This window comes from Streptopelia decaocto, assembly GCF_964273445.1.
Source record: "Streptopelia decaocto genome assembly, chromosome: 1".
NCBI classification, from domain to species: domain Eukaryota; kingdom Metazoa; phylum Chordata; class Aves; order Columbiformes; family Columbidae; genus Streptopelia; species Streptopelia decaocto.
Window position 1 is genome coordinate 188,867,331 of NC_138663.1, and position 25,768 is coordinate 188,893,098.

The 25,768-nt window shown below is 39.3% G+C and overlaps 1 protein-coding gene and 1 long non-coding RNA gene across 9 annotated transcripts in view; one reads left to right on the forward strand and one right to left on the reverse strand.

Annotated features, from left to right (window-relative positions):
- Positions 1–1,632: 1,632 nt before the first annotated feature.
- Positions 1,633–18,786, reverse strand: USPL1 (ubiquitin specific peptidase like 1). Of its 5 annotated transcripts, none has more exons than XM_082075961.1 (10): positions 18,517–18,786; positions 17,333–17,395; positions 13,212–13,307; positions 12,461–12,589; positions 10,697–11,345; positions 8,839–8,925; positions 8,289–8,418; positions 6,918–7,043; positions 6,086–6,246; positions 1,633–4,988 (listed from the first exon to the last, which is right to left on the reverse strand). In XM_082075961.1, the coding sequence occupies exons 3-10, from the start codon at positions 13,212–13,214 to the stop codon at positions 3,214–3,216; spliced, it is 3,060 nt and encodes a 1,019-aa protein (XP_081932087.1). In that variant the 5' UTR covers positions 13,215–13,307; positions 17,333–17,395; positions 18,517–18,786; the 3' UTR covers positions 1,633–3,213. The 5 variants fall into 5 exon arrangements, with proteins under 5 accessions (XP_081932087.1, XP_081932085.1, XP_081932084.1 ...); XM_082075959.1 differs by having other exon boundaries at positions 13,141–13,307; XM_082075958.1 differs by lacking the exon at positions 17,333–17,395 and having other exon boundaries at positions 13,141–13,307.
- A 42-nt stretch (positions 18,787–18,828) lies between these two features.
- The window catches only part of LOC309452215, a 35,833-nt gene continuing 28,893 nt past the window's right edge, over positions 18,829–25,768 (forward strand). For 2 of the 4 annotated variants that reach the window (XR_014186466.1, XR_014186467.1), the window contains exon 1: positions 18,829–18,878. This is a non-coding gene — a long non-coding RNA (uncharacterized lncRNA). Of the gene's footprint in view, positions 18,879–18,904; positions 19,325–23,203; positions 23,289–25,768 lie in introns of those variants that run through there. The other 2 variants (XR_014186468.1, XR_014186469.1) reach the window with 2 other exon arrangements.

The following is a 25,768-nucleotide window of genomic DNA, read 5'->3' on the forward strand; positions in this document are numbered from 1 at the left end:
CTGTCTTTGGTCTACACTTGCTTAGACTGTAAGCTCTTCCACTCGAGACTGAATCCTGGTGGACTTCAAAGCACAGCACACACTTAGAGCTGCATAATCTGCTTGGAAGGTAACGTGCTCTGCTCTGAGCATGAAGCGGCTCATGTGGACAACAGCAGCCATTTAGCTTTGCAAAAGGAACATACACAAGACACAATAACAGTCATCGATACATGGTCAGGAAGGGAATAATTATTTCAAGCAAAAAAACAATGCTGGAAGAAGAATAAATAGCAATAGCCAGCCGTGAAAAACATCAAGGTCAAAATCAGATTTGTAATCAGCACCACAATGGATTTCTAGAGCACAGCTAAAAACCCATCCAGGCAGCTTCTTTGCAGATGGACTGGTTGATTGCAGGCTGAATGAAAGAAGGCAGCCATTTATTTTTAATAAAAGTGTTTGAATGTAACATGAAGTAGTAAGACCCAAATCACAGTGCTGCTTCCACCACAGAGTTGACCCTGAACTCCAAAGCTGTAGATCTCTAAGTGCCACAGTTGTGCCTTTCCCAAGTCAGAAGACACAGACTGATAAGATCATGGTGATGCAAGAGGTGAAGAAACATATGAAATATAATCCCTTCAAAGTCCACAAAGCCATGAGATTTTTTTAAATTCATCCTATAAAACTGATAAACCTCCAAAATACAGTGACTAACTTCTGCTCGCTAATCATATTTGCTATACGCCCACCTGGTGTATTTCTAATTGACAGAAAACTGAAGCTTTGTCTTCGCTTTATGGCAAGTTAAAATCTTATCATCCAGCCTGCATTTTAAAACTAGTCTCAAAACCAAGAGTCCAGTAACCTCCAAATCCCAAATGGTTTCTTTGGTCAAGGTGTTTTCATTCAATCTCAGCTGAAATTTCACTTGCACAGGATCACAGGCAGTAAAACATTTATAGAAACAGACAAATCTGCACAGCATCATCTTCAGTTAACTATTTCAGAAAAGAGGCAGCAAAGAACTTGCAGCACTAACAGATCCAGTTTCCTACTTACTTTAATCTCAAGTGCTATTTATTTGCTCTCGGAGCTTCTATACTCCTGTGTACCCATACTGTATGTCGTGCAGTCGCAGAGCGAGGACTCCCGCCATCGGTTTGTGGAGGTGCTGCCAGTGGCGACCAGAGATTTGTGCTTCTCTCCAGGCATACGCGCACAGTAGATGTTCCCCTGCACCCTTCTCTGCTACTAACCTTACCACAATCCTTACCACCAGGACTTTCTCATCTCCTAGTGGGGTCTGTTCCTCATGTTGCCCTACGCATTCTGCATCACTCCAACCCCCGGCTCGCTGCTTCGCTCACCCCTGGGTCTATGCCACATCTCAAGCCAGCGGTGAAGGAGTTCCCGCTTCACAGCCACTAGCAGCTGTGATCCAGCCGGTCACAGATGCATGGAACCAACACTTACAGGCAGCTCCCCCCAGTCAGGGACACCTCTACACCGAGCAGTCGGGGCAGTGAGACACACCGCTTCTTAGTGGTTTTCATACGTAGAAACCACTGCCTGGAAAACTCCACAGGAAAATCCTGTCATCCCCCTCAAGGCTTGCGAAGGCACTTATTCACTGATAAATCAAACTACAATTTTGGTCAGCATTTTCTTTTTTAATAAGGGAATTCACAAACAGGCAAACATTTCACCAGCAGTACACTGGCACTTTGCATTCAGAATCCATTGATTTTTTTTCTGTTGTAACATAACCAATTACAGCATTTAAAACAAAGAAGGAGTTCAAGTTCTTTACAAAGACTTATATTTCAAGAATGAAACCATTCATTGTCTGAAGTACCAGTTTGATAAACATGTACATAATTGCAACAGAAATAGCGTGGCAAGGCAAGTTCAGTGCCACTGACAGTTTTTCAAACACTTTTTGAACCTGGTTCAAGCAATCCAAGACCATTTAAATCTGGAGCCATGCTTTGTAACAACAATTATGTTCAACTCCACCTATTAGAAGAGTAAGACTGAGGACTTGTTTTGAACCTGGGATCTAAAACAATGAAAAAATGAAAAAATGCAGGATACCTCTAAAAGTAGCTGAAAAAATCCATGCTAATAAAATCCTTGTTATTTCTGAGCACAATAAATATGTACAGCTAATCTAACTTAGCATATCATACTCTCACCTTTGTGTCTATGAATTTAGAAGACACTCATCAAGCAGAATGAGAACTCTACAACTCCAGAAGCACCCTCTGCTTGCTTACTGCTGTCTTGCCACCTTTTCCATTACTTTCTTCCTGTTGACCTTGCTCTCCATGGCACTCTCACATACAGAGAGGCGTACAGTGCTCCAGACAGAAAAAAATTCCTAGTGACAACAGAAATGGGTGCTAACTTACAGTTAACTTTTAATTCTTTTATTACCGAATTTGCAGCTCTAAGTAACTAAAAGTTACATCTGATATTCTTTCTTAGTGCTGCAAACTCTGGCCGAAACCTTATTAATTTTACTTAGAAAAAATAACCTGGCTCAGAAGAATATGCTACCAAATGATGTTTTTAGTTACCCAGGATGAAAACTCAGTAGGTACCATAACTTCAAACAGGAAAATTTCTACCATGTATCCATTCTCCCTTGTATCCAAGGGGTGTAGACATCAGGGTGAGATTATTGAACAGTAATTGTGAAAAGAGTAGAGTTCCTAACAGAATACCAACCTTGAATTTCATGTTGCAAATCATCTTTGTATCAAAGGATGAAAACAACCCTGGTTACAGAAGATACTTTTTTTTTACAGTGTGAGACAAAAATACCTCAGGAGCTGGGTGATCATGTAAAATAAATCACTGCTACCTAAATGATATTTCTTACACCGTTACATCATCAAGACTACTGAAGTTTCTTATTTCTCAAACTCAGTAGAATATGGATAAATTTTCCATATTAAAAGCAGCAAACATTAAGACTCACAGGAACTTTTATTAAAAAACATCATCATATCTGGCAGCTAAAATAACTATTTCTCAGAAAAAATGAATTGCATTAAAACCTTATTTGTCTGCTACAGTAAAATTTTAACAAAAAAATACCTCAAATGTAAATTGTTCAAGTACAGCCAGTGTGCAATTAAATTAGTTAAAAAACATAGTTTAATAGTGCTTTGTTTCAAAATATACATAATATTGAAAAATACTTAAAATGAAGAAACCAAATATTTACCAAGTTTCAAACAGAGTTTCATCAAAATGAGGTAAATCTATGTCACCTGCCACTGAGCTTGGTGCTGAAATGGAGAACAGGTCTTCAAGGATATCTTCCCTTGTAGGACTTTCAAAACCAAGTTTCTTTGCACTGGGTTTGCTTTCTTTATGAAGTTCTGGATTACTGTCCTTTACAGGACTATAATAATTATGGTCCTCACTTGTCATTGCTGCCTGTGGCACACTGGTCTTCTCATCAGATGCTGTTGTTGCAACACTGCTATTCACCATTTCCATATACATACATTCATCTTCAGTTTTTGGAGCCTCTAAGGAACCAACAGTTGAAGTAGGGGACAGTAATTCTGCCAGTATTTCATCATTGTTATGATGGCACCCTGATACAGAGCTTGCATTAAATCTAGATTCATTATCTGCAGCATCAATCTGATACTGGAGTTCCCTTAAAAAGCTCTGCAATAATGCACTATCATTGGGAGAGTCAGTCTGTGATGGGGTGCGTACATCTCCACTCACAGGTTCTTCGTGTTTCATCTGTTCCATTGCGAGCCTATCCAGCGAAGCCAACTTCTTCTTTTTAGCATGAAGCTTTTTTAACAATTTTAGGCGAAGTTTTTTTGTTTTCTCACTATCTGACTCCTCTGCCTTCCCAGAGTTACAGCTAAGTGAATGGAACTGAGTCACTTTACCTGAGGCACCCAACACACTTCCTGACTTATTCCAAGTTGAACCTTCAATAGTGGTATGATTTGCTCTTGCAAGACAAGTGCTTTGGGAAAATCCTTTGAAATTTGATAAAGGATGAGTATGATTACTCTGAAGAACCACTGACTTCAGGGTCTCAGTGGTTTTGTTTGTAGCTCTGCTTTGAAATCCACCAAAGTTACTTGCTCCCTTAACTGGCAACTGCACTTCACTTATTTTTTGGCTTGAGGGCGTTTTGCAACTTCTCTCATTCTTGAGAGCTGAGGCACTTGAAGGCATAAAAGAAGTATTCTTGCTTAATAGTTTCTTTGCCCAGCTTCCTACAAATCCTCTTTTTTGGTCTTTGCGTGAAGGCTTAAAGGAATTATTGGCAGCAGCAGAATTGGCAACCTGAGAATTAACTACAATTTTGCTTGCATCTTTCAAGTCAGGTGATTTTTGCATAATATTCTCTACTGGTGACACAGGAGTAATATTTGCTGGGTTAAACTCTTCTAGAGGCAGGCAAATGCTGGAATTTCCATATAACGTGCAATTGTTGTTCACAGCTAGACTAGTTCCAGCAAACTCTCCTGTATACAGAGTGTTAGGTGAAAAAGCCGACTCCCCCTGTTGCGGTGTACCCACGTCAACATGGTTATTTCCCACCATCTGCCCATTCGACAGTGATTTACCTTCTGAGTCAACCTGAACTTCTTGAAGCATTAGTGTTACAAGATCATCATGCGCCAGACTTTCTAAACCATGACGAACACTACTTTCATCCTCAGCTCTCCGCTGCTGTTTCTTATCTGGAGTTGTCACAGAATCCTCTTTGTGATGTTCTGCAGGTATTTTGTCTACAGTGTTATCAAAACCACAGTGCAACACTGTGCAACTTGACTGTACATTATAAACAGGAAAATCTTCAGTACTTTTCCTCTGGAACTCTGAATTCAGTTCTTCTGGCACATGGGATGTTTTCTTTTCCCAGATAACAATATGAATCTCTGAAGGAGGAACTTCAAATCTTGTATGTCTCTTGCAATATGGGCCCTTTAAATCATCACATTCAAGCCAAGTTCCTGAAAAATAAATAGCAACCAGTGTAGAGACTCAAAGACTTTTAAAACTGAAGTCACTATCCTCGGACACTTGTCAAATATTTTTATTAACTCATTCTCCTGAAAGGCAGAAAATAAAGAGTGTTTTTTCTCCATTCTTTATTACATCTGAGAAAATGGGGAGCTTTCCATTGTAAAAAGATCACACACAAGCAGAATTTGCAGCAATATTATTACAGGTCAGAGTAGGTCAGACAAAAAGCAAAGCTAAGTTTTTTTCTGTCTGAGCTAATGATGCTGACATCTTGACTGAAAATACCCACACACATCTGAGGGAAGAACCACCTCTCAAATTAAGTTTCCCTGACTTTTCATTGCCTGGATGGGAAATAGAGGGGTTTAAGAGAAGCTGCTCATTTTAATAACCTGCCTCATTCAGCTGCAAATTGTTCACAGATCATGAGCAAATATTTTACAGATATATATGATGTATAGGATGTGCCTAATTTGGTGCTTCCCAGCTGCTTCATCTTCTATTTCTTCTTAAACTCTGGCAGTGTGATTTAGACAACTTTTATGTTGTCAGAACACTTGATAAGACTGCACTCCGTTCTCTCTACAGAACCATGAGAATAAAAATACCAACTTTTCACCTTCTCTGATGATGGAGTTCCCACCAATGGTACAACATCAAACCAATAGCAATGTTTATAACATGGGTTTGTGCCTTCCACCCCTCAGGTGCAGTACAGTTCAGAAACAAAAAGAAACTTCACTAATGCTGATAGTTCCATATATTCCCTCACTTCCAGCCAAGAATGGATTAATAACTGGCTTCAAAATAAACATTTGAAAGGAAACAACTCTACCCAAATAACTTCTGCCAGTGAGTGTAATGTAGAGCAAATCAGTCACACCAAACTGAAACCTTCACCCTGAATAACAAAGTTCCCTCAATTATGTACAAAATTTTAATATGAAGTTTAGAACACAGACAAAATAAATCCTTGTCATTATATATATTATTATATATGGCCTGTTGAGACTATTGCAGTAACCCAATTAACAGTATTTGACGTAGACTCATGAAGCATTACAACAGAATTTATGGTTCTTACCATCGGGATTCAAAGACCAGGTTATGAAGTGTTTCTTATTTGTTTGATACTGAACAATAGCTGTTACTTGGTAGGTGTCCTCCTCAAATCGAAATGAATAGTTCTTCAGGTTGTTATGTGGCAAGCCTTCTACGAAATGTAACATTAATATTGAGGGTACTCTAATAAAGAAAAAACAAAGAATCAGTTTATTACAACAAAATAGTGTCAAAGTTTCCTAATGAAAAATCACAAGTAAGGCATCACAAGGAGTATGTAGTCCTGCCCTTAGTATTCTACTTCTACACAGGACTCTTCGGATGGCACGGTTGTCAAGGAATAAGAATATCCTAACTGGATATTCCATTTTGTTATAGATAAGGGAAAAAAACACCATCACATAGGGGATTTGGGGAGTGGGGAAAAGGTGAGAAAAGCAAGAGACAACTGTGCCATAACTACAGTAGGAAAGGACACCATTCCCAAGCCAAACCAGTAAACAGATGATCAGACAACAGTTTTATCCACCAGCGGCAGGGGTTGTGGAAAGGCTGACACTGGATATCAGTTGTCTATATTTGCTACTTGGTACTAGGTATTTACAACCTGGCTCAAATATATGGGCTGGTCAGCATGTTAAACACTGCTCTATATTTCACATTTATTAAACACTATGTGCCATTTCGGCATTTATGAATTATCTAAAATCTTTAAAAGTTAGTATTCATCAGAGTTTAAAGTTTAGAATCTCTATAAGCACAAGATAATAGTTGGTTTTGAAAGTGATACGTTCAATAAATGAAGTGTCAGAATTTTATGTATTTTATTTTCAAGTTTACGTATTCAAACTTACTTTTCCAAAATCATCTGTCTTCTTTGAGATTTATCACTACAGTTATTGCACTGTCCAACATGAATAGCATTAAGTGGATGCCAATCAGGGATTATATTGGTGAATGTTGTTAGTGTTTTCCTAAATCTGGGGACACACACAAAAAGAGTAAGTTGAGTTGCTGATCAGAAAACAATAAATAGACACACTTTACCAGGAGAAAAAAAGTTACAAAAAGGTTATGACAAAGCTAAATTCTATTCATATTGGTGCCATTTGTGTGAATTGCCCTACGACTGCATTACATCTAAGTCAGCACTGAATTCAGTTCTGCCAAACACTATCAGCCACTATTTGTTCCCAGCAGCTCTGTGGCCTTCTCTTTCACATTATTTGCTCTTCCTCCCTTCACATGTTCTCTCTTTCCTTTCCAACATAATGCAGAGCTTGTGTCGGGATCTGCATAATTTACTAGCTGATACAGAATCCCAGGAAGAGAAGGAAGAGGTAAAAAGTTACTTCAGAATCCATATTATACAAGGTGTTGTTTTCAAAACCCAGTACATTCAGAGTTGAGATTACACTGAGGTTATATTGTATGAAAATACAATGTACGGGATATTAAAGTGAAATAACATAGTTTGTTCATTCATTGGCCACAGCAAGGACTTCCTTTATATCCAACCTAGCCTAGATTTTTAAACTTTTTTGTAAAACCACAGCATGTAACAATGGCTCTTGAACACATCCTGTTAACTAGGACTAAACATTAGCTGGCAGTGTAAGATGGCATCAATCTCATCTCACTTGGGGATCTAGAATTTTGTTATATAAACCTGAGAGTGGAGAGAAACAGCGATTTTTCAAGTAAAATGAGCTGTCTTCTGAAGGTGTCTTTTTTTCTGCTGACTCTCAAAGAAGCCTGAATGACTAGCTTACACTTGCAGCTACAGAGAACTAAATCAATTCTCAAGAAATTACTTCCCTGTAATACTGTTTTAAAATAGATACATTATGTGAGCGAATCGCTGATTCTTTGTAATCCAAATGAAGATTACAAGTATTCTTCAACAGCAAAAGTATACCAGGCATATATTCTTTAGAACCCCAACAATCTGTATACTCTCATCAAAATATGAGTGAGCATGGCCAGGGACTCACACAGTTACCTATTATTTCTTTCTTAATTAAGTGATAACATGGTTTCCCAAGATATTAAACAGCAGTAAACTATTTGCAAATGCTAGCCTGAAAAAGTGGATCACATAAAACTTCAGTAACAAGCTGAAGCTGTACAACCGAGGACATAGGAAGAAAAATCAACTATTATATGCAGATTAAAAAAGGTAACATAGAACAATTACATAGAAGCTACTTAAATAAAAATCTCACCGATCCTGGTATTTGTAGCCACAACATACACATTCAAACTTCCATGAAAATGAATGCAAGAATAGTTTCTCAGCTTGTTGGTCCTGTTTTAAGAGTAGAGGGAGTGCAAACACTGGACTTTCCTCCTTACCTTCAAAGATGGGGCAGAAAAAAAAAAGAGTCACTGAATATTTGAAATCAGCTTTCAGTACTTCAAAAAGGAAGAAGACAGGCTTACTGCTATGATTTTAATTCCAGTTATCCCTTCAAGGCTGTATTTCTAATCTCCACAGCAAAGGGATTGATCCATATTATTAGGTTGTTATCAATGACAATTTAATGACCACAGCACAGTTATGAAGACAAGAATATGGTCTCTAAAGCTTCAAAATCAGTCAACAGACAAAACAGCTGTCCACACTGTAAAGTATGTGTATGTCTCCAGTAAAAACCAATGCATTTGCTAGCTGTCTTGTGGGCATAAGTACATATATATTTTTATGTACTGACATACAAGGCTTTTCATGTAGAGTTTCCTGAAAGTAAATACTGAGATGGCTGTCCTACTTACCCAATTCACATTTAAGCTGAGGCTGAAGCTGTGTAAACACTCTGTTTCTGATTTCATTGAGATGAGATTCTGCTTTTGGAAGAACATCTAAAGAAAAAAATACATATACCCTTCATGTATTTGTGTAACACCCTCACCCTTTCACACACATATGTACTCTTAACATGCACTCATCCTCTGCAAACTAACACATTTTGTGTTGACCTATACTCACCTAAAACCATCAGTAAAATAGGCAATGCTTGGTATTACTTGATTTGAAAATTAGAGAAGAATTTACAGAAGTTTACATTTTTACTGCTGTCTGCTAACCAGAAATGACTTGACCTCACTTAAATTATGGCTAAGGGCATGTACCAAGAGCTAGATAGTCACAACATTTAAGGATAATGTAACCAGATATTACAAACCCTGGTCATTCAGAGATTAATAGTAGATTTTAAAACCTAAACAGTAAGATCAAAAGCACAAAAATTGGCTTACATGCTTTCTAATGATGTTATACATTTAATAATAAAACATTTAAATGTGGTGTTCCAGATTAAATACTAATTCCCTAAGTCACCCTTTAAAATAGTAAAAATAATTTCTTAAAATATTATACTTTACAAATCTTAGTATGTATTTTAAATTTGCAAGTTACGTTGTTTATTCACAAACATTCTTTAAGCACAAGCAAGAACTAACTTCTACTACACAATCATGATTGTCACCTGCACAAATTAAATGAAGGATTTAGAACAGATGTTGAAACTATTTTTTACTTATACAATTATGCATTTAAAACTGTAAAAAGAAGTTTCTTGCAGCTCTATTGCTTTTGCTTTTTAAAATAAACGTACATAAAAGCTGCTGAAAAACTACACAGAAGGGCAGAATAAATACTACACCTCTTCTTCACAACAATACTCTTCATCCACCTCCCTCCCTACTGCTGCCCAAATAAACTAATTTGTCTTGCAGCAGTTCCTCAAAATTAAAAGGTTTAACTTATACGACACTATATTCCAACACCTAACATCCCCATTTAAGGGCTCTTGCACACCAGAGTTCTTCTGCAAACACAGCACAACAGAGGGAAAAGAAACTGAAACCACTGCACACAAAATAATCAAAAGCCGCTCTAGGAGATGACAGTGACGCATCCTCCCCAGACTCCAGCTGTGCTGCCTGGAAGGCAGCCCCCAGCTGCCCATCACTGCCTCTGTGCTTGGAGGTCACAGTCATCGAACCTCTTAAACTGCAGGTGGGAGTACCCACTGACCCTTTCCAGGCAACATGAACCAGGTTAATGTTTGACTAATTTTGACTGAAAGGGGTTAGGAAGCACCGTCATCCACAGCACAGCCCGCAGACATCGGGGGAAGCATTCCTTCCATGAGCGCAGCAGAGCCAGAAGAGAACGTTTGTCCCAGCTTTACTGTTTTTGGTGTGACAAAACAAATGCCCATTTATAAAAGGATATAAACCACAACAGAAATTATTTTGAAGATTAAAATTAGAACAGCATCCAAATACATTAGCAAACAGAGGGGAAGGAAAACAAAGTAAAGCTCAATTACACAATCAATTCACAAATTCTCTATGTAGGATATAACAAAAAAATTCAAGAGATGCTTAGTGTTTGATGCATTCAAAGGTGTACGTTTACCCCAAGAAAAACAATTTCAGAGGTTACACAGATTCTGCTAGATAAAGCACACTATTCTGCAAATTCATGGTAATTAATCTTAACTCATTCTTTTGTGATCTTGAAATAGAACAGAGGCATATTTAAGTGCACTGTACTAAATTCCACATAGTTGTAGCAGATCAGATCAGTCTGAATATGAAGAAACAGCATTTAAATTTTACTCACCTTTTACTTTACTCCTTTTACAGGTGTTCAGAAGCACAGTTGCTTGATTATATTTTGTTAAGAGTTTCTGGAGTAAACATTTTCCACCATTATGCTCTTCTGCTAGAGCAAATTTTAATGTTTCTAAGTGCACCAATACTGACAAAACACAATCTAACCAACAAAGATTATGCACATTTCTCCACTGAAGCCATAAATCCGTGCTATTAGTGGAAGCTTTATCAGCTTTGAGCAAAATTTCAGACGTTGTTGAGCAAAGTTCAGAATTTGGCAAGAGTTGTGTTCTTGGTCTAGAAGTCTTAGGACTTTCTTCATAGTTGTTGGTGGTTGTTTCAAAATCCGCCTTCTGGATGCAGGACTCCACCTTGTTAATAGTTTTTTTCTGGTCATTTTGTAACACATCTTGTAGGCTTGACTTAGGAATACATAAGCTATTCTGATAGCATTTGACAACAGGGTCTGTATTAATAGTGTGCTCAGTATTTACCACATTATTAGTTCTTGCTTTTTTCGGATATGATTCAGCAGGAGTAAAGTCAGTGATATCACACAATTTCCTTTTCTTATGAGTAGATGGAACTTGATGGTTTTCTGGATCCGCAGAAGTAATTATGCTGTTTAATGGTTTATAACCAAGTGGGTAGATACACTGAAGGAAAGAAAGTTACAGTGAAATCTACAAAGCAATTTCATTCAAGTGAACAAGAGCTAAGGAAAGTACAAACTATATTCTTAAAAGGGAATGTATTACTTCTGTAAAGTGATATTTTAATGAAATCAATCCAAAAATTCAATATGATAGGAAGGGTGTTTTATTCAACCACTGTCCTATAAGCAATTGTGAAGTAAATACATCAGTAGCGATAACACTAGTTTTCCAGTAAATGCTTCCAATCCCTGAAAACAATCTGATTTTGCTACAGAGAGTCCTCTTCTCTTATTCTGATAAAGCTATTCCTTCAGGGTACAGATTTGGTGTTATCATCTCATGCCTGAGAGATTCCTGATGCCAAAATTGGCAGAGTACCTTTCAGGCCAGCCTGAGGCATTAGACCAAGTGTTGGTAGGGTCTTACTGTTCTGCAACCAGAGTAGAGTCAAATCTGCTATTACCGATCTCCAGAATGATACTATGATTATTTAGAAGTGGGCAGGGATGGGAAAAGCAACTCAGAGACCCATTATCTAGTCTAGTCTCTAGTCACTAATTTAAGGGTAGCAATCCATATGGGATTGCTATACCCTCCCTGCATACATGGAGCAGTGGGAGAGGAAGCAAGATCATGACTCAAATATCAACCAGCAGAGAAATTCAGAGAAGGTTAAGCTTAAAAGTGAAAAAACAAACAAACAAACTGTAATACAATTACAAACCTATTTGCACTACCCAGGCTTAAAGAACAGAAAATGGGAGACTCTCACCTGCAAGAGTTGTGTATTAGTTACAAGGATCATCAAATTTTCACCTTGTATTCTGATTGTACAAAGATTTATTTAGTACTGCTTGTGTTCCCTTGTTACATAAGTGAAACTATTAATTTTAATCAACTCTTTTTATTCTATAGGGTAGCTAGCTATGCCTAAACACTGCTTGTCTACAGGTTGCTTGTTTTTTTTTACATATAGGCACACATCAACCAGCATCTGGACTCAAAGGGATCCTACTTCAACAGTCTGCTTACTACCAACAAAATCCTGAAGAGGTGTAATCGCTGAAGGTAAAGGCCCCTGCACAGCCAAATAAACCTGGTAATTAGTGTAATACCTGAGGATTTTCACAAAGAAAAATGGACTCCTGAAAATTAATGCGGTAAGTTCGTAAAACTTGAATCTCGCCCTTCTTTTTGCACACCGGACAATACTCATGTGCAGTTGTTTCCACAGGATTACAGTTCTTAAAAGACAAAAAAGAAAGAAAAAGCAGTATAAACTTATGTATTTCATATATTATCCCAAGGTAAGACATTCATACATACCAAGACAGAAAACCAATGTGCAACCCCTAAATATATCTAACACAATATAAAAAAGTAAAATAGATTTAAAAAAAAAAATATAAAATATATATTCGTATGGTAAAGTGTTCTAAATAAATTTATTTTTTATTTAAATATTAAAATATTTAATAAGCTATATTTAACAACACAATTACGCAACATTTAATTCTACTTGAACTAAATCACAGGGCACTTATTGCCAGGGAACACAAGCTCAGATCTTTGAAAGACAAATCAACTTTCATAGGAATGTAAAGAGTTGTAAAAATAGTGCCAGTAAAAAAAAAAACGTAGGCACAGATTTACTTAGAATAATCTTTCGCCATTGTTATAGATTTCCGTGGAAAATAATTTTGAGATTTTTTTTTTTAATTAAGACCAATCAAAAATCTCTCAAAGCAGAGAAAAATATGAACTTTGCACACATGTAAAACAAGTTTCAACTGACTTTTCCCAAATACCCCACCATGTGGAGTGTCGATTTCCCTATACCAGTCCCTTCTCCAATCACTTGCAAACCATTTGTAGTCTTCTGGGTATCCATCATTCTGAGCCACTGGCTAATTTATGTCACTTGTAACACTGTCATGACCACTAAGGATTTTTCAAAGACTCCTGAAAAATAAGAAGTGAATAAAACAATTAAAGAAAAAATAGAGAAATTTGGGGAAAAAATATACCAACAATAATGCAGCCTGTATTTTCTGCGAGAATGAATTCAGAAGAGTATTTTCTTAACTGAAAATACTTATTTTCTAGTTCATTTTATGAACTCAAAACTTTAAGTTTTAAGATTAAACAGCTTCAGGCCCTGAATTTGCAAGCTTATTTATTCTTTACACTGTGCAAGGTCTCACATATTTTCCAAGTGCACTATACTTTACAAAAATGTAGATGTCTTTCCCAGGCACCTCAGCTTACTGTATCTAACCCTCAGAAAGAACAAACTTCTTTAAAAATGTCTGCAATAAGATCTTATACAGTTATAGATGGCTATGGAGGAACATTAAAGAAACAACCAACCAAGAAAATCCCATTGTTGCATCATTCAAAATTATGAATTTAGTGCACAATAGACTATTAAAAGTTTATCCTGCAAATGTAACAGTTTTTAACTACAGAAGGGCATCCTGCTGTTACTACCACTTTTTGGAAGCTTCTGTTATAGACTTCTTAGCAAACTAAAGCTCTTCCACAGTATCACTGCTATGTACTCTATTGCATATTTTACAAATGACATTGAGTACTCTTATTTCAAATGATTTCTCAAATTCAGGACCAAGTTTTGCCTTTCTCACATATACACAGACACATTTGTGGAGGCCAGCTTCAGTGTGAACCATATCAAAAGGCAGCTCCTTAAGTTCATTCCTTCCCTGGCTCTGAGGCTAACTACACCTTGAATCAGTCAGAAAAACACAGAGGTTTAGAACTACAGGGACCCAATCCTGCTTCTGCTGACTTCAAATGGAACTAACTGGAACACATACATCTCTTTAAGATGCAGGAGGAAATTAAGCTGAATTGCAAAGTTATCAATGTATTATAGTATCTTTTCTTCAGCCACAACTGTTCCCTTTTCATTACTTCCACTGACTAACATCCCCTCCCACACCATGATGTCCCTTCAACTCTTCCTTACATTACAGCACTAACTCAGATTAAAGTTCCTTTCAAAAAAAAAAAAAGACATTTCCCAAGGCATTCTTGGAGATCTGTGTAAATACCAGTTCAATCCAAAACCATTTATAATACTGGGCAAGGGCAGATCCTTCTGTAGCACGGGATAGGATGCTAAAAACCAACAGAGCATGAATAAAAAAAGCTCAGTAGGAAAATATAACAAATAATTTCAAATTCGTCCCCAATGGCAATTTAAGAGAGGGACAAAATGAGATTATGGTGTGTCCTATTGACATTTTCTATGTGTTCTGCAGCACTTTTCAGAATTACTGAGCATGTATAGACAGCATACCCTGACTTACAAAGCTAATGGTTGTAATGGAAGGTAAGAACGTAAAAATATCAACCGCATGCTTTAGAGCACAGGTTTAGTTTCCAAAGTAGAGTTGGAAGGTGTACAAGAAACTGCATGGTCCTGGGCTCACTCAAGGTAAAACTTAATTAATTAGCTCAAAGCATACAAGCTTGTTGGACTATAAAGGAAAGGCAAGATCTCCAGTTTTTCACAGTGGTGACAGCACTGTCGCACTGTGACTCAACCCTATTATCACGTATTTAGTCTAGCCAGGAACTTGATTTTTTTATGCAAGTTGTGCAGATATCAACCACTCTAAAACACATAACTTTACCCTCTGTGCTACAGCTAGTAGGAAAATGTCTCTAACTGACTTTTAGTCAATTCCTTGGCCTGAAGGAGTTTCAGCTCTCCAGAGTAAATAAAATACAATGATAACATGGCTGGAACTCTAGGCAATTTCTCACCACTTAAATACAACACACACTCAAAAGGGTTAGTAACACTAACAGCCTACACGTTATTCTTTTTTGAGCATGCCTTGGTTCTGTAAAACATGTATTTCTTCACAAGTCCCTGTTCTTGCTGTCATCCCTCCCCAAAAGAAAGCAAGTATTTTTCTCAGTTATGTTCTCTGTTACTTCTGCTCTTCTTTGTAAATCTTAAATACTATTCTGAGATGTACAATACCTCCTCAACCATAAGCTAGCAATAGTACTATAGTACTGGAGTAAAATTTTTTTTGCACTTATGAATATAATAAACATTAAAAAATATACATTAATTGTCCTTTTATTTCAAATACATAAATACAACACATCTGCCAGTACTAGATAGACAGTGTGGTACCTAGCAGTCTGCCTGTACATTTCAGTATTTGTAAGATTACGTCGTTAGTGATCTTTGCACAATGTACAAAAATTGGGCATCAGATCAACAGTTGTCAAGAAATCAGCCCATTAAAAGACTGCTGCACTGTGTACTGAAATAACGTGTAATATCTGCACTACAGATGGGAAAGGACACAGGGATGGGTTTTCAAGCTTACTGGATCATGTTTTAAACCGTTTATGCTACTTCTCTTATTTTATCCTGGATACTAAAAAAATCTAACGCAAAATGTGCTATGGAGCTGGTGTAAATTATTAAGGCTATGGTTATGCTTCCTTGAGTAATGAGTTGATCTAATGGCTTGCTGCTGCAGAATAAGGAGGTCTCTCTTGTCTTTTCTTTCTCTCCCCACATCTTCCCTGACAGCTCACATCCTCATCAAACTTTCCACAAGTTAACTGAACCCTCAAACCAGCAGAAAACTCAGCAAAGCACAAGTTTTTCTGCTATTCTAGTGAATTTAATTTGCCCATGAAAAGGTCCCACGAACTACAGAGCTCACAGGGCAGAAGACAGAAAACAAGGAAAAGGTGAAGGATCGGAGAGATATGAGTGTGATGGATGGACTGTTAGATAGCCAAGGAACTGGCTGGATGGCTGCATCCAAAGAGTTGCAGTTAACTGCTCAATGTCCCAAGTAGACAACAGTAATGAGTGGTGTCCTTCAGTGGTCTGTACCGGGATCAGTACTGTTTAATTAGTGGCATAGGTAGCGGGATTGAGTGCACCCTCGGCAGGTTTGCAGATGGCACCAAGACAAGTGGTGCAGTTGACGTGCTGGAGGGACGGGATGCCATCCAGAGGGACCCTGACAGGCTGGAAGAGTGGGCCCATGAGAACCTCATGAAGTTCAACAAGGCCAAGTGCAAGGTCCTGCACACGGGTTGGAGCAATCCCTGGTATCAATACAGGGTGGGGGATTAAAGGGTTGAGAGCGACACTGCAGAGAAGGATGAAAACTGGACATAAGCTGACAACATGTGCTTGCAGCCCAGAATGCAAATCACATCTTGGGCCACATCAAAAGAAATGTGGCCAGCAGGTCAAGGGAGGTGATTCTTCTCTGCTCTTGTGAGATCCCACCAGGAGTACTGCACCCAGCTCTGGAGCCCTCAGCACAGGAAAGACATGGACCTGTTGGAGAGGGTCCAGAGGAGAGACACAAAAATTATCAGAGAGCTAGAACACCTCTCTTACGAAGAAAGGCTGAGAGAGTTTGGGTTGTTCAGCATGGAGAAGACAAGGCTCTGGAAAGACTTTATAGCATCCTTTCAATACTTAAAGGGGGCATACAAGAAAGATGGAGACTTTTTATCAGAGTGTGTAATGACACGAAAAGGGGCAACGGTTCTAAATGTAAAGAGGACAGGTTTATATGGAATGTAAGGAAGAAATTATTTACAATAATGGTGGTGAGGCACTGGAAAAGGCTGTGGATGCCTTGTCTCTGGAAGCATTCAAGGCCAGGTGGTTGGACGGGGCTTTGAGCAACCTGGTCTAGTGGAAGGTGTCCCTGCCCATGGCAGGGGGGTTGGAACTAGATTATCTTTAAAGGTCCCTTCCAACCCAAACCATTGCATGATTCTATGATAAAAGGGACCTGGACCTTTTGATAATAGTGAGCTGTACCTTGTGAAACAGTACCTTATGAACAAAAATTAGTTAAAAACTGCAGTAAGAAGGTAACAGAACACTGATTACATTACAGTGAACATCTCTTCTTTGTTTAAAGGCTAAAGGGACACTTAAAAACAACCTTCTTGTAAATCACCTTACAAGTCTTCTTTCCTTCATCAAGGGGATATTGAAAAGATGAAAGCAAACAAACAAATGTCTGAGAAAAAAAAAGTGAGAAAAATTTTCATTGTGTTATTTGTTACCTAGCCATTCTTTATACAAGAATAAATCAGAGTAATCATTTTTTTCTTTATCTGAGGTCATAACTACAAATATTCAAACCACAGTGCCCCTGCCCCACAAATTACAATTTTGCTGACAAAATGTGTTCCTCTAAGTGAAACAGTACCCAGACACAGCCTTTAAGTGCTGGGCAGAACTGCACATCTCCCTTATGTGAAACCAAACATGCAAGAAGTCCAACACAGACTAAGGCAAATAAAAATAAAACTGATTTAGTTAGAAAATAAACCAGCGTGCAATGTTATTGCTCTGCTGTTTGAAAAGTTTCTTCTACAGTCAAACTTCTCTTAAACCTCCTCATATTAAATGCTTTTATGTGTGCATGACAAGGGATGAGGACTACATGTTTTGTTGACAAATCATTCAGTCCTTCTAAAACAATTGTCAGTTAGTGTGGTAAGAATATAGCCTAAACTCATGCGGCTTATTATAGCATCAGCTAAGAGATGCAAGATTTGAGGAAGGGACCCAGCGTAGGCAGAGCCTCAGTCTGACCCAAGGCAGAGGAGATGAAGGGCCCAGGCATGGGACACCAGCTCACCCGCTGCCAGGGCTGTGCTGGCCAAGAGGGCTGGCTGCTGACCTTCTTTCAACAACTAACGGTGCTCAACTGTTCAGATAAACCTATGGCTAAACGGCCTCCTGTGTTTTAATCCACATCCAGAGTGCTTCATGTGCTACGTAAGACTGTGGAAGAAAAAAAGCATTTATGGAGTTGTCAGAACGTAAGAAAACTGTGTAAGGGGAATACATATACATACACACATGCACTACTACCTTACCATCTTTTATTAAATGGTGCTTAGAGCCGGCGCTACCCGCGCAGAGGGAACCCACACCTTAACCCTACCGCTACTGACATGAAATACTCAGTCGGCATTTAGAAGCCCGTAAGGCAACGGCTCCTCCTAGCCCAGGGCACAGGCACGCCCGTCCCAGGGCCGCACACGCCGGGACCGCCCCTCCCGGCGATAACCGCGCGGCCCGCCGGGCCCCGAGCGGCGACACGCGGCGCAACCCGAGCCCCGCTCTCACCTGCCGGCTGCCGCCGTGCGTCGGATCCCTCGGCGCCGCGCTCCCCGGCGCCCTGCGAAGCACACGCAGCCCCGGCCCAGCGGCCGCCTCCCCTCAGCGGCCTTCCCGCGCCGCCCGCCCCACGTGCGCTCGGCGGGCACCGGCGCGGGCCCTCGCCGCGCGGCCGCCGGCCGTTACTCGCCGGCCGCTGCCTCGAGGCCGCCGGTGGTGTCAGGCGCGGCCCACGCTGTTGCCCGCCCGGCTGCTGCGCAGTTTCCGGCGCGTCCCCGCCGCCATGCCAGCCCGCCCCGCTCCCTGCAGGCAGGGGGGGCGGAGCCGCCGCCGGGCGGGAGCGGAGCGGCCTGGTGCTGGCTGCGCCTGAGGTATTTCCCCCTCCCCCCTGCCCTTCCTCCTCGCTCCCTCACGCGGAGCGGTGGGAGGGGACGATCCGGGCCGCGGCCCGCCCGCCTCCGTGGGGGCCGGCCCTGCGAGGAGCCAGCGGCGCCGCAGTTGCTTCCGCTGCCTCCTCGAGCAAGGCCGGGGCCCGCAGCGGCTCCCCCTGCCCACTGGAAGGGCGAAGCGCGGCCGTCGGGCCCGCCGCAGCGTGCTGACGGGAGGCGGCCGCCCTGCCTACTGTGGGCCGGCGAACCCCGTGCCTCGCGGTGCCCGCCCCGGTGACGGGAAGGACCGCGCTGCCGCCTCACAGCGGCGTCGCTCCCGGCGCCTTGCTTGGGGCCAGGAGTTGAGGAGTAATCTGCAGTTCATTGAACATCTGCTTAAAATCACGCCCAGAGTGTGTTTTAACGTTGTCCGTGGGTCGGTACCTCGGGTGAGGTGCTGCCTTTCTCTCCTAGCACCGAGACGGTGGCTTTGCCTCTGCCGGAGTGCTGCGGTGATGTCCAGGCTCCCTTTTGGAAAAAAAAAATCTCTTAAACAGCCTAAAATTTGCCTTGCAGTCGTTTTGGGGAGTTTCAGTCTCAAGAGGCTGAGCTGATGTGGTGCTCTTGGGCTCAAGGAGCGTTTCTGCACTAGCAGCCTTAGGCTGAAACAGCGCGGGTATTCGGTACCAGCTTTTCAGTCTACGGTGGCCCCTTTTCCTCGAGCGTGAGCTGCAAGGGGCTCAAAAGCAACGGCATTTGGGTTAATGCTCTGCTTGAGTTACGTTAAGAAGGCTGTCAGTGTGGACCAAGCCAGCGTGGTCCCTGGGTCTGGAGGAAATTGTTCTAGCGATAGCACAAAAAATGCCTTCTCTCTGGTTGTCTGTCTCTGCTTTGCTGACACCTTACTCTTGTTTGCATTTTTAAAAACTACATAGTATTGCATGCTTTACATCGTGAAATAATCTGTTAGTGTGATGACTCTGTTGTAACACCCATAATCTAGGGGGTTTTGCTGTGTTCCGTTAATTTGTACAGCAAGTTTGAATTAAGGTTTGAGAGTATTTTGCTCTAACTGGAGAAAGACTGTAATGAAACTTGGTGATAATTTTGTGAGGAGTACTTTTTTAGAGTGATCTTTGGTTTTGATTCATTAGTGCTTTCATTTGTGGAGGAGTATTTTTCTCTGTGTGCTTTCATCAGGAGTGTAAAGCGCTTTTGGGTATGGTGAGACTGGTGTTTCTACATGCACATCAAATGCCATATGTGTATTTCATCTCTTTTTCAGTTGCTCTGTTTGACTTAAAACTGGTCAAATGATTCAGTCCACTGAATAATGTAATTAAGTAGTTTCATTAGGTAGTTTTCTGTATGCAATGATTTTTCTCATCGCATTTTAATACTCTGAGTATTGTGGGTTTAGCCCTAGTAATACTTAACTTGTTAAATTACAGTCTGCAGATGTATGAAAATTATTATATGCTCTATTTATTAATTTCAATAATATTTTTAGCTGGTTTTCATTGTAGTTTAAATTTTTACTTTTCCCGTGGGCGACTAGGGTTCGTTGTTTTATTTTGGGCTTGTACCGAGCATAACCTTTTGGTTCAAATGTATGCTGCTTAACAGATGATGTGGTAAAAGGTGGTTGTTTGTGTATTTGTGCTCTGGAATGACTAAGTAGATGTTCTTCCTGCTTGTTAGCATGGACTGACTTTCAAAAAGCTCCAGTGTAAATTCCAGTTCTTGAATCAGTTAGAATTCATTACTTGATGCTGCTAAGGTTTTTAAAGCTACCTAATGCCTCAATTTTCTGTTTTGTCTCCCCCTCTCCCAGATTTTTTTGTAAGTTACCTTTTATTTGGGAACAGACTTTTTAATAGGGTCTGTTGTGATAGGACAAGAGGTAATGGTTTTAAACTAAAAGAAAGGAGATTCAGACTGGATGTAAGGAGGAAATTTTTCACAATGAGGGTAGTGAAACACTGGACCGTTGCCCAGAGAGGTGGTAGGTGCCCCGTCGCTGGAGACATTTAAGGCCAGGCTGGACAGGGCTCTGATCAACCTGATCTAGTTGCAAATGTCCCTGCTCAAAGGACTAAATGACCTTTTAAGGTCACTTCCAACAAAAATCATTCTATGATTTCAGGTATTTCTATATACTGTTAAGTACCACAGTCAAGTTTACTTGTGTCCCACCTTGTTTTCCTCCCTGAGATTGAGGTTGAATAAAGGAAAGCTTGGGCCAAAGAAAGAATCCAGACCTGAGTTTTTCCACGTGCTTGAGGAAGAGAGTTTGTGTGTTGGCAAAGAAAAGAAACTTATTTTTTTCATCCCACAATACAATAGAACTTCATTTGGCCTGAACAAAACCATCCTAAAGTAATAATTACTGCATGATGCAAACTCCAGAGTCACCAGGAATTGGCTTGTGTGTTCCAGATGTGGACTGGTAATGACTTTGGGATCTAGTTATACTGCTATTTGCTGTCTCTGGTGTGTTGTGTCAGTTTGACTAGATTTGGTTTAGATTTACCTAACAATGTATGAGCATGTGGTTTATTTCTGGTTTTATTAACTTCGGTCTTTCTAAAATTGTGTTTTTCTCTTAGCATAGGAAGAGTAGAAGGGTTTTCTGATGCAATTTTTGAAGCTGCTTTGATTCATTCAAGGGAACAAACATATCTGTTTTAACTTTCTGAATCAGGGTATCCTTGTTGGACTCTGTTTTCAAGCATAATTCGCCCACTTTGTGATCACATTGGTAGTAAAGACTTTAAAACAGTTTAATTTATTATATTTCTAAGAGGCTTATCTGGAATGGGCACTTTCCATGACTGAAACCTCTTAGCATGTACATTGAGGATGTAGTTCATCAGGAAAAAGCCCTCTTTTCTTTTTCTGTTAGTGTGTTCTGATATGGAGGAAGAAAATCAATCATACAGAGGCTTTCCCCAGCCTCCAAGGTGAGCTCTAAAATGAATGTTGTTTAAGGCTTTACATATATGTTGTTTTCAAAGAGTAGCATATACCAGAAATCATTATCTGGAAAATAACTATGAATGTTGGGGAAATAATATTCAGGACATATATTTAGAAGATTGTACTCAGTCTGAGAACATATACTATTCATGTGTGTCTTCTAAAAATATTTTCACATGCAAATTACACACCCGTTGGTTGGTTACTTCTAACCAGATTGTTACTGTATTATGGTCCCTGAGAAACTGAATGGGGAGTGGGAGGTACCAACTGAAAACTTCTGCTCTGATGGTTTTGTTTCTCAGGTTTTATGTTTGCTTGGCTTTCCTTCTTCTATTTCCAAAAACTAACAAAAGAACATTAAAATTTAAACTGACGAAGTGCCATTTTGGAAATGTAAGAAGCAGCACTATGTGTTTAATGCTTAAATACATTATTAATTAGCGTTCTGTTGTTAAACATACCACAAGAAAGCTTAGTCACAACAATTTCAACTTTGATAATTTTTGTGTATATAAAGTTTACTGTGATTGTAAAATTCCTTGCATTTCATAACTATTTTGAAGTCCACTAACTACTAACATTACTGATTTTAATGTGTACATGTAGTGTCATTTGGCTATTGCATTGTAGTATTTAAACAAAGAGATTTTTTGAGACACAGGTCATAAAATCATTAGCTAAAACATGAGGCCGGGTTCTTTTTTGTCAACTGCTACCTGTTTAAACCCCCTTTTTCTGGAGTAAAAACCTCTTATAAGACATTTTTATTACTTTTTTCCCCTATACTTTAAAAATAAATGCTACATTGTTTCCCTACTGTGGTGCCTGTACATTTGCCAGAGCAGGAGAAATCTGTTCACTGCTCTGAGTTAAAGGTAGACTTTTTTTTTTCTTGCTCTTAAGAGTGTTTTTTATTTTGTCATCCTTAACGGGAGCATGTTCTTTGCTCTGTAGCAAAGAGAGAAACTGAATACTTAAGGCCTAATGCGGTGTTCCCAGAAATCTCTGCAAAGATTTCCATTTGGGCATTGCAGCTGGCCTTCAAAATACTTTTTTGTAATTTTCATTCTAATATTTCAGTTATTTTACCTCCCTGTCCTACAGCTTGTAGCCTTCTGACTCCATTCCAGTAGGGAACAATAGCCAAAACTTAGTAGCTTTTGTGTTTTCAGAAATGAGTTATTTTCAGGAATATTTGTAGTTGGAAAGTATCAATGATAAAATGTTGCCTTAGAAATCTGTGTAATGATGGGTGGTGTTTGGTATGATCATGGTTGCTGTGTTGTGTGCTTGTCTCTTTAGGATTCTTCCAATAGTTCCATTATGTTCCTGGGGCATTGTGCTGTTGCATTGCTACTCTTACGCAAGTCAGTGTAAATAGAAAATACAGTTTAATGTTGATGGAAGAAACTGAATGGGACCCAGCATGAGGTAATAACAGTCAAGCAAAATTAATGTCTCTGTAAGGGCAAAGATTGTGGCTAGCTTGATCATGATGGTAAGGACTTTAAAAACAGATGTGAAAGTCTGGAGATGTATTGGATAAGAGGTATGCAAAATAAAAAGGATTTGAGCAAGTATTTTGAAATTAAGTGAACAAATCATAAGTAGTATTTGATGCACAAATATGGTATGTTGATTTTGTACTCATACCTCTTCTCATTCTCATGTTTTGCAACCTATTGACCTGTTGAATTAGCATCTAATTGTATGTCCTCTTCCCTGTCAATCTCTCAACCTTTCTTTATGCTTTAAAATTAGAGATACTATGTCCCAAAGCTATGATAATGTTCAGTAACTGTTTTACATAAAGCATAATTTCTACCTTTGCCTTTGGAACAGAAGGGAATGGCTATAATTATCCTTTTCAGTCTGATAGTTGCTTTTCCGTGTATCAGGGATGTTATTGACTAGCCATACTGGCAATTTTCATATAAGCTGTGCTGTGTTCATGCAGAAATTTTTTAGGTGTGCTGATGTCATATCATCTGTATGCTGATGTTGTTCTCTGTATACAAGACAGTATAATGGACATTCTCAACCCTGTTGTTGTTGTTTGTCTGTTTGTTTTCTAGTCAAGGTTGTCAGGAAGGTAGTTTTGCACCTTGGCCAAAACTCAAACCCAAACATCTGCTTTCTATATGGCAGAGCACCTAGCAAGGTTTGGGTGTATCTGTCTTTGTAAGGTACCATGAGAGCATCTCCTTGCAATTTGTTCACTCTTCCCTCAGGTAAGGTGCCAGGACAGTGACTTGGTGGTCAGGTATTGAGCTTCCTGTCTCAACTAGAATGCCAAATACTAGACAAGGTTCCACAAAAATGGAAATGCAGTTAGTTTTGTTGCAAACAAGTATTCTCTAGTAAAATTTTACTTTCTCAAACACAAAAGTAATATAATTTAGTATTCAAAGGGAAATTAAATATTTAATAGTATCAATTATTCAGCTTTATTAATCAGAAAAATATTAAATGTTTCTCGAAATATATGTAAGGTGGAAATTCTGCTAGTGAAGCTATTCTGTCAGTTTGGGGATCTGTCTGTCTCTCATTTTTTGCTTTAGAATTGCTTCCTTGATTCCTGTCTCTTGCTGTTCTCTACCTGCATCTTTCAGCAGTGTCCGTTTCATGATTGTGTGGTTGATGCATGTGCATCATTATGTCACTTAACTTCTGCCACTGAGATACTGGCAGGTAAGGTTCTTGAGTTGTCTAAATTTAACTCCTTTGGGGGATAATTAAGAGTAAAATTCTTGGAATACCCTGTATTTTAATATATCAGGTCAAATAGGGACAGGCCCTCTATGCAGCCAAGCAAATGCCAGTGGCTGCTAATCAGTGCTTGGGGAAGGCATGTAAATACTGTCTTGAACTGTAAAATTTAAAAGGTTTTCATTGTATTTTTTAAAATCCTGTTGTTCAAATATGACTTTCAGATTGGCCTACGAGAAAGGTTACGAAAGCCGCTGAAGTCAATTTCTTTTTTTCTATATATCCTGTTGCTCTTTATTTCTTGTTGCTGTTGTTACCACTTAAAGAGCATTTTTATGGTTTACAGTAAACAAATATGACCATGAAATCTTAATAAATAGAAAAAGCAAAATAGAAAAAGCAAAGTATGTTCTCTTTTAGTTGTATTAAACCTTATTTAATTAAGTAGTATTAATATCTGAAGTTATTTACAACATCAGGTAATAAATGTTTAAATAAAATAATTATTTGGAAGATGAGTTTTAGTGTGGCAGAGTTCATGTATCACCACACAGCACAGATAAACTGTTACTGTATTTCATGCTTCAGATCAGAGGGACATTACAGAACTAATATAAGGCACATTTCTTTTGTAATTCAGTTTGTGTTGTTGGTTAATCATGGTTTTATGAATCATTTCAACTTTTTATGTTGGGATTGTTTCAGTTATTTTTTTTAAATTACTATTAGTAATGTTGTACCATATTAAATCACATCTTCATGCCTGAAAGAAAGGTGTAAGCTTGAATATAAATCCAAAATGGAGATCTTTATGAGTGCAAAATTAGAGGAAAAATGCAGATCACAGTATCACAGTATGTTTGGGATTGGAAGGGACCTCAAAAGATCATCTAGTCCAACCCCCCTGCTGGAGCAGGAACGCCTAGGTGAGGTCACACAGGAACATGTCCAGGCGGGTTTTGAATGTCTCCAGAGAAGGAGACTCCACAACCTCCCTGGGCAGCCTGTTCCAGTGTTCTGTCACCCTTACTGAGAAGAAGTTTCCTCTCAAATTTAAGTGGAACCTCCTGTTTTACAGTTTGAACCCATTACCCCTTGTCCTACCATTGGTTGTCACCGAGAAGAGCCTGGCTCCATCCTCGTGGCACTCACCCTTTATATATTTATAAACATTAATAAGGTCACCCCTCAGCCTCCTCTTC

Coding starts and splice junctions, on each gene's coding strand:
- USPL1 (XM_082075958.1), bottom strand. CDS start 13,239: ATGATGGATACCCAGAAGACTACAAATGGTTTGCAAGTGATTGGAGAA. Junction 8,926..10,696: donor TAAAAGGAGTAAAGTAAAAG/GTGAGTAAAATT, acceptor TTTTTTCTTTAG/ATGTTCTTCCAAAAGCAGAA. Junction 7,044..8,288: donor GGCTACAAATACCAGGATCG/GTGAGATTTTTA, acceptor GTGTGTCCCCAG/ATTTAGGAAAACACTAACAA.